Genomic DNA, 10,000 nt, shown 5'->3' on the forward strand with positions numbered 1-10,000 from the left:
AGCCAGTAATAATGAGTAAATACCACAGCCAGTAATAATGAGTAAATACCAGTGAGTTTATCATACCACAGCCAGTAATAATGAGTAAATACCACAGCCAGTAATAATGAGTAAATACCAGTGAGTTTATCATACCACAGCCAGTAATAATGAGTAAATACCACAGCCAGTAATAATGAGTAAATACCACAGCCAGTAATAATGAGTAAATACCAGTGAGTTTATCATACCACAGCCAGTCTTACATGCCTAATGGACATAAATGTAATACATGACCTTTTGTATTGCTGGCAACATCATATAAAAGGACATGGAAACACACGGACATAATTACACCTGCTAACTGGGGACAGTAGATGTTGGCCTAAACGTCCACTGCTCCCGCCACCCCTCCCGGTCACCTCTGGGAGTGACTTACCTCGCTGTAAAAAAAAAGTGACGTCATAGTTTGTAATACATTTACATAGAATGAGCGTCCCGCGCCCTCTCCTGGTGGTCTGTGGTACTACATCAGTCGTTCAATGTGAAACTCATTTGAATTAGATCAGATAGGTTTGTTGTAATTTTTGCTAAGTACCAACATGAAGATGTAAATACCACAGAGTGTGTTTGTCCTAGTGGTCAGCACCAAACACCCAAACCGCTTTCCCAATAACAGATAACTCCAGAACATGGGCATTGGCCCAGTATGTTTTTATTTAACTAGGCAAGTCAGCTTAGAACAAATTCTATTTACAATGACTACCTACCCCATGCCAAACCCAGACGACTCTAGACCAATTGTGCGCCGTCCTACGGGATTCCCAATCACAGCCAGATGTGATGCAGCCTGGATTTGAACCAGGTACTGCAGTGATGCCTCTTGCACTGTGATACAGTGTTTTAGACCTCTGCGCCACTCGTGAGTAAAGATAGGTGCTGTCCAGAAGACAGTTCCCTAACCCCTCCTCCTTAGTCACGTGTGTTGATCTGGAGCAACATGGTAGGTGTAAGCAATAGGATGAACGCACCTTCAAGTACATTTCAGCTCTGTTAAAAAGTACACTCACGTTGTTTAGTTATGTTGAGCGTAGTGATTCAGGGGTATCATTAGAGCTGGTTGATAGGACGCACCAACATTAGACAACTATAACAGAAAACCGACACACATGAACGTTATTGCAACGTCCCATAAAACACGTCAGGAAACATTGTAATGTTGTATATTCTGAGGACATTGTAACCACGTTCTAGATAAGTTATGTTTGACATTAAGGGAATTTTTCTGCAATCTTCAACACCAAAACATGCTAAAAAAGGTTCTCAGGAAGGTTTTTTTGCTAACATAACAGTATATAGAATGTTCCCCTTAACTAACGGAAAACTGGACACTCAAACATTAGGGGAACGTTACTGATAACATTGCAAAAGCGTTCTCTCTCTCCTTTAGTTGATCAAATGAATGAGCTCTGCGTTACTGAGTTGATCAAATGTTTGGAGGTGTGGTTCTATGCTGATTAATTTATGCATAGAGGTGTGGTTTTATGCTGATTAATTTATGCATAGAGGTGTGGTTCTATGCTGATTAATTTATGCATAGAGGTGTGGTTCTATGCTGATTAATTTATGCATAGAGGTGTGGTTTTATGCTGATTAATTTATGCATAGAGGTGTGGTTCTATGCTGATTAATTTATGCATAGAGGTGTGGTTCTATGTCGATTAATTTATGCATAGAGGTGTGGTTCTATGCAGATTAATTTATGCATAGAGGTGTGGTTCTATGCTGATTAATGTATGCATATAGGTGTGGTTCTATGCTGATTAATTTATGCACGCCATACCATTTATTGAAAGTGTAAATGCCAGTGACTCTATCTATGAAAGGACAAAGCCATCGATCACGAGACACCATTCATGTATATGTAAAGACTCAATAGCACATTGAAACCTAATTAAATCGGTTAAGATGACGTGTCTTTGGCTGCATCTACACAGGCCTCTCAATTCAGATATTTTTTTCCCCTAATTGGTGTTTTGACCAATCACATCAGATCTTTTCACTTCAGATCTTTTTCATCCGCTGATTTGATTGGGCAAAAGACCAATTAGTGAAAAAAAGTTCCTGAATTGGGCTGCCTGTGTAAACGCAGCAATGGAGACAAAACCCATACTAGCATACTACATTTCGAATGCTTAGCAGGACAGGAAAACGGTCCAATTTGAGCACTCATCAAGAGAATATCCCTGGTCATCCCTACTGCCTCTGATCTGGAGGACTCACTAAACAGAGAACATCCCTGGTCATCCCTACTGCGTAAGGATGACCAGGGATGTTCTCTGTTTAGAGTTTATAGCCGTTAACCCATTGTAGTAAGCAGTTTATAGCCGTTAACACATTGTAGTAAGGAGTTTATAGCCGTTAACCCATTGTAGTAAACAGTTTATAGCCGTTAACACATTGTAGTAAGGAGTTTATAGCCGTTAACCCATTGTAGGAAGGAGTTTATAGCCGTTAACCCATTGTAGTAAGCAGTTTATAGCCGTTAACACATTGTAGTAAACAGTTTATAGCGGTTAACCCATTGTAGTAAACAGTTTATAGCCGTTAACCCATTGTAGTAAACAGATTATAGCCATTAACCCATTGTAGGAAGGAGTTTATAGCCGTTAACCCATTGTAGTCAGGAGTATATAGCCGTTAACCCATTGTAGGAAACAGTTTATAGCCGTTAACCCATTGTAGTAAACAGTTTATAGCCGTTAACACATTGTAGTAAGGAGTTTATAGCCGTTAACCCATTGTAGGAAGGAGTTTATAGCCGTTAACCCATTGTAGTAAGCAGTTTATAGCCGTTAACACATTGTAGTAAACAGTTTATAGCCGTTAACCCATTGTAGTAAACAGTTTATAGCCGTTAACCCATTGTAGTAAACAGATTATAGCCATTAACCCATTGTAGGAAGGAGTTTATAGCCGTTAACCCATTGTAGTCAGGAGTATATAGCCGTTAACCCATTGTAGGAAACAGTTTATAGCCGTTAACCCATTGTAGTAAACAGTTTATAGCCGTTAACACATTGTAGTAAGGAGTTTATAGCCGTTAACCCATTGTAGGAAACAGTTTATAGCCGTTAACCCATTGTAGTAAACAGATTATAGCCATTAACCCATTGTAGGAAGGAGTTTATAGCCGTTAACTCATTGTAGTAAACAGTTTATAGCCGTTAACCCATTGTAGTAAACAGTTTATAGCCGTTAACCCATTGTAGTAAGGCGTTTATAGCCGTTAACCCATTGTAGGAAACAGTTTATAGCCGTTAACCCATTGTAGTAAGGAGTTTATAGCCGTTAACCCATTGTAGTAAACAGTTTATAGCCGTTAACCCATTGTAGTAAACAGATTATAGCCGTTAACACATTGTAGGAAGGAGTTTATAGCCGTTAACCCATTGTAGGAAGGAGTTTATAGCCGTTAACCCATTGTAGTAAACAGTTTATAGTTAACGGCTGTTCAGGTTAACGGCTGTCCACTGAACGTCCGCTGAATCTCCACTGAACCTCCACTGAACGTCCACTGAACCTCCACTGAACCTCCACTGAACCTCCACTGAACCTCCACTGAACGTCCACTGAACCTCCACTGAACGTCCACTAAAGCTCCACTGAACGTCCACTGAACGTCCACTAAACGTCCACTGAACGTCCACTGAACGTCCACTAAACCTCCACTGAACCTACACTGAACGTCCACTGAACCTCCACTGAACCTCCATTGAACGTCCACTGAACGTCCACTGAACGTCCACTGAACGTCCACTGAACGTCCACTGAACCTCCACTGAACCTCCACTGAACCTCCACTGCCTTTCCAGCCCAAACTGCCTCAACTTCCTCCCACTGCCTTTCAATCTCCATCATTTAAATGTTTTGTTTGTTATTTAACTTTTTTTATGTCGTTTGAGATGATTTTAGAAGTGCTATACAAGTTCAATACATAAATAATAATAATAATAATAACAATACTAATAATTTACATGAGTTTACAATTGGCTCATTCATCCCCCTCCTCTCCCCTGTAACTATTCCCCAGGTCGTTGCTGCAAATGAGAACGTGTTCTCAGTCAACTTACCTGGTAAAATAATGGATAAAAAAAAAAAAAAAAATAATTATATCCAGTCAGTTCAGTAATTACTGTTTCTGTAGTATTATCATCTGTGAAAGGTGTTAAATCAAACTAATGTATTTATAAAAGAGATTTTACATAGTGTTCTGGTCACTCGTCATCTCGACAGAAAAACCTTTGACCTCTCTAAAGCTCCACCTTCATGATCAAAACACGAGGCCCGTTCCATGTTATAATACAACGCGTGGACATGTGCCGATATAATCCAGATTACGTGTCTAAAGGTGCGGATTAAAAGAGGACAGAGGGAAGAGTGAGGTTGTGATCCTGTTGACATCTCTCCCTGTGAGGTTGATGTCAAACACACACATTCAAATATTAAATACACAGGATAATGTGACGATGGGAATATTCATGGCACTTTCTGATGTTGGAGAGGGTTTTTTTTGGGGGGGGGGGGGGGAACCTATTCTCTCTCTATCCTGGTATTATCAGCTATTAAATTCTACCAGTATAATAAATTATAATTAGGGGAGGAAGGAATTTAACACAGCATAATATGTTCAGAGAAAGGACTTGATTTAGCCTATGGCTAACAGTTTCTCCGCTGCTAAAAATAAACTTCAAAATAGACTTTGCTGCTAAAAATAGACTTTAAAAAAACACTGCTTTTATAAACTTTATTGCACAGTTCTCCAGGTCCTTGAGACCTATTGGATTTGCAGGTTTTGATCTATCACTGCACATCTGATTCAAGCATTTCACTAATCAAGGTTTTCTCTACAAGACAATCATTGCTGACTCAGGTGTGATGCTATATGACAGGACCAGAAACACAGTAGCCTTTCAGAACCAGAACTCGAGAACCCAGTTTGACAGTCCTGGTCACTGCAGTGTTCTGAGAGATAAAGATACATGATGGAACTCCTCTTTATGGAACTCCTCTTTATGGAACTCCTCTTTATGGAACTCCTCATTATGGAACTCCTCTTTATGGAACTCCTCATTATGGAACTCCTCATTATGGAACTCCTCTTTATGGAACTCCTCATTATGGAACTCCTCTTTATGGAACTCCTCTTTATGGAACTCCTCTTTATGGAACTCCTCATTATGGAACTCCTCTTTATGGAACTCCTCTTTATGGAACTCCTCTTTATGGAACTCCTCTTTATGGAACTCCTCTTTCTGGAACTCCTCATTATGGAACCCCTCTTTATGGAACTCCTCTTTATGGAACTCCTCATTATGGAACTCCTCTTTATGGAACTCCTCTTTCTGGAACTCCTCTTTCTGGAACTCCTCATTATGGAACCCCTCTTTATGGAACTCCTCTTTATGGAACTCCTCTTTATGGAACTCCTCTTTATGGAACTCCTCTTTATGGAACTCCTCATTATGGAACTCCTCTTTATGGAACACCTCTTTATGGAACTCCTCTTTATGGAACTCCTCTTTATGGAACTCCTCATTATGGAACTACTCATTATGGAACCCCTCTTTATGGGACTCCTCTTTATGGAACTCCTCTTTATGGAACTCCTCTTTATGGAACTCCTCTTTATGGAACTCCTCTTTATGGAACTCCTCTTTATGGAACTCCTCCTCTTTATGGAACTCCTCCTCTTTATGGAACTCCTCTTTATGGAACTCCTCATTATGGAACTCCTCTTTATGGAACTCCTCTTTATGGAACTCCTCTTTATGGAACTCCTCTTTATGGAAATCCTCTTTATGGAACTCCTCTTTATGGAACTCCTCTTTATGGAACTCCTCTTTATGGAACTCCTCATTATGGAACTCCTCATTATGGAACTCCTCTTTATGGAACACCTCTTTATGGAACACCTCTTTCTGGAACTCCTCTTTCTGGAACTCCTCTTTCTGGAACTCCTCTTTATGGAACTCCTCTTTATGGAACTCCTCTTTATGGAACTCCTCTTTATGGAACTCCTCTTTATGGAACTCCTCTTTATGGAACTCCTCATTATGGAACTCCTCTTTATGGAACTCCTCTTTATGGAACTCCTCCTCATTATGGAACTCCTCTTTATGGAACTCCTCTTTATGGAACTCCTCATCTTTCTTAAAGTCAATAGAAATGTCTGTATTAATAATAATAATAATAAGGACTACTACAGCTCTATAATAAAGGACTCCTACAGCTCTATAATAAAGGACTACTACAGCTCTATAATACAGGACTACTACAGCTCTATAATAAAGGACTAGTACAGCTCTATAATACAGGACTACTACAGCTCTATAATACAGGACTACTACAGCTCTATAATAAAGGACTACTACAGCTCTATAATACAGGACTACTGCAGCTCTATAATAAAGGACTACTGCAGCTCTATAATAAGGACTACTACAGCTCTATAATAAGGACTACTGCAGCTCTATAATAAAGGACTACTGCAGCTCTATAATAAAGGACTCCTACAGCTCTATAATAAAGGACTCCTACAGCTCTATAATAAAGGACTCCTACAGCTCTATAATAAAGGACTACTACAGCTCTATAATACAGGACTCCTACAGTTCTATAATAAGGACTACTACAGCTCTATAATAAAGGACTCCTACAGCTCTATAATAAAGGACTACTACAGCTCTATAATACAGGACTACTACAGCCATATAATAAAGGACTAGTACAGCTCTATAATACAGGACTACTACAGCTCTATAATACAGGACTACTAAAGCTCTATAATAAAGGACTAGTGCAGCTCTATAATACAGGACTACTACAGCTCTATAATAAAGGACTACTACAGCTCTATAATAAAGGACTACTACAGCTCTATAATAAGGACTACTACAGCTCTATAATAAAGGACTAGTGCAGCTCTATAATAAAGGACTAGTGCAGCTCTATAATACAGGACTACTACAGCTCTATAATAAAGGACTACTACAGCTGTATAATAAAGGACTCCTACAGCTCTATAATAAAGGACTCCTACATCTGTATAATAAAGGACTCCTACAGCTCTATAATAAAGGACTCCTACAGCTCTATAATAAAGGACTCCTACAGCTCTATAATAAAGGACTCGTACAGCTCTATAATACAGGACTACTACAGCTCTATAATAAAGGACTCCTACAGCTCTATAATAAAGGACTACTACAGCTCTATAATACAGGACTACTACAGCTCTATAATAAAGGACTAGTGCAGCTCTATAATAAAGGACTAGTGCAGCTCTATAATACAGGACTACTTCAGCTCTATAATAAAGGACTACTACAGCTCTATAATAAAAGACTACTACAGCTCTATAATAAGGACTACTACAGCTCTATAATACAGGACTACTACAGCTCTATAATAAAGGACTACTACAGCTCTATAAAAAAGGACTACTACAGCTCTATAATAAGGACTACTACAGCTCTATAATAAAGGACTACTACAGCTCTATAATACAGGACTAATACAGCTCTATAATAAAGGGCTACTACAGCTCTATAATAAAGGACTACTACAGCTCTATAATACAGGACTACTACAGCTCTATAATAAAGGACTCCTACAGCTCTATAATAAAGGACTACTAATCATCTATAATAAAGGACTCCTACAGCTCTATAATAAAGGACTAGTACAGCTCTATAATAAAGGACTAGTACAGCTCTATAATAAAGAACTAGTGCAGCTCTATAATAAAGGACTCCTACAGCTCTATAATAAAGGACTCCTACAGCTCTATAATAAAGGACTCCTAGAGCTCTAAAATAAAGGACTACTACAGCTCTATAATAATAGGACTACTACAGCTCTATGATAAATGACTCCTACAGCTCTATAATAAAGGACTAGTACAGCTCTATAATAAAGGACTCCTACAGCTCTATAATAAAGGACTACTACAGCTCTATAATAAAGGACTCCTACAGCTGTATAATAAAGGACTCCTACAGCTCTATAATAAAGGACTCCTACAGCTGTATAATAAAGGACTCCTACAGCTCTATAATAAAGGACTCCTACAGCTCTATAATAAAGGACTCCTACAGCTCTATAATAAAGGACTCGTACAGCTCTATAATAAAGGACTCCTACAGCTCTATAATAAAGGACTCCTACAGATCTATAATAAAGGACTACTACAGCTCTATGATAAAGAACTAGTGCAGCTCTAAAATACAGGACTACTACAGCTCTATAATACAGGACTACTACAGCTCTATAATAAAGGACTCCTACAGCTCTATAATACAGGACTACTACAGCTCTATAATACAGGACTACTACAGCTCTATAATACAGGACTACTACAGCTCTATAATAAAGAACTACTACATCTCTATAATACAGGACTAGTGCAGCTCTATAATAAAGGACTACTACAGCTCTATAATAAGGACTACTACAGCTCTATAATACAGGACTACTACAGCTCTATAATAAAGGACTAGTGCAGCTCTATAATAAAGGACTAGTGCAGCTCTATAATACAGGACTACTACAGCTCTATAATAAAGGACTCCTACAGCTCTACAATAAAGGACTTCTACAGCTCTATAATAAGGACTACTACAGCTCTATAATAAAGGACTACTACAGCTCTATAATAAAGGACTAGTGCAGCTCTATAATAAAGGACGACTACAGCTCTATAATAAAGGACTACTACAGCTCTATAATAAAGGACTAGTGCAGCTCTATAATAAAGGACTCCTACAGCTCTATAATAAAGGACTAGTACAGCTCTATAATAAAGGACTCCTACAGCTCTATAATAAAGGACTACTACAGCTCTATAATAAAGGACTCCTACAGCTCTATAATACAGGACTAGTACAGCTCTATAATAAAGGACTCCTACAGCTCTATAATAAAGGACTCCTACAGCTCTATAATAAAGGACTCCTACAGCTCTATAATAAAGGACTCCTACAGCTCTATAATAAAGGACTACTACAGCTCTATAATAAAGGACTACTACAGCTCTATAATAAAGGACTACTACAGCTCTATAATAAAGGACTACTACAGCTCTATAATACAGGACTACTACAGCTCTATAATAAAGGACTCCTACAGCTCTATAATAAAGGACTAGTACAGCTCTATAATAAAGGACTAGTGCAGCTCTATAATAAAGGACTAGTACAGCTCTATAATAAAGGACTAGTACAGCTCTATAATAAAGGACTAGTGCAGCTCTATAATAAAGGACTCCTACAGCTCTATAATAAAGGACTACTACAGCTCTATAATAAAGGACTACTACAGCTCTATAATAAAGGACTCCTACAGCTCTATAATAAAGGACTCCTACAGCTCTATAATAAAGGACTACTAATCATCTATAATAAAGGACTCCTACAGCTCTCTAATAAAGGACTAGTACAGCTCTATAATAAAGGACTAGTGCAGCTCTATAATAAAGGACTAGTACAGCTCTATAATAAAGGACTAGTACAGCTCTATAATAAAGGACTAGTGCAGCTCTATAATAAAGGACTCCTACAGCTCTATAATAAAGGACTCCTACAGCTCTATAATAAAGGACTCCTACAGCTGTATAATAAAGGACTCCTACAGCTCTATAATAAAGGACTCCTACAGCTCTATAATAAAGGACTCCTACAGCTCTATAATAAAGGACTCCTACAGCTCTATAATAAAGGACTACTACAGCTCTATAATAAAGGACTCCTACAGCTCTATAATAAAGGACTACTGCAGCTCTATAATACAGGACTACTACAGCTCTATAATAAAGGACTCCTACAGCTCTATAATAAAGGACTACTAATCATCTATAATAAAGGACTAGTACAGCTCTATAATAAAGGACTAGTACAGCTCTATAATAAAGGACTAGTGCAGCTCTATAATAAAGGACTCCTACAGCTCTATAATAAAGGAC

The 10,000-nt window shown here is 38.3% G+C and overlaps 1 protein-coding gene across 1 annotated transcript; it reads right to left on the reverse strand.

Annotated features, from left to right (window-relative positions):
* Nucleotides 1-4,991: 4,991 nt before the first annotated feature.
* LOC139556892 (sex-determining region Y protein-like) lies at nt 4,992-5,578 on the reverse strand. The gene is made up of 2 exons (XM_071370987.1): nt 5,572-5,578; nt 4,992-5,515 (listed from the first exon to the last, which is right to left on the reverse strand). Exons 1-2 carry the CDS (start codon nt 5,576-5,578, stop codon nt 4,992-4,994), a joined length of 531 nt encoding a protein of 176 aa, XP_071227088.1.
* Between the last annotated feature and the right edge of the window lie 4,422 nt (nt 5,579-10,000).

This window comes from Salvelinus alpinus, chromosome 28 (assembly GCF_045679555.1).
Source record: "Salvelinus alpinus chromosome 28, SLU_Salpinus.1, whole genome shotgun sequence".
Taxonomy (NCBI): domain Eukaryota; kingdom Metazoa; phylum Chordata; class Actinopteri; order Salmoniformes; family Salmonidae; genus Salvelinus; species Salvelinus alpinus.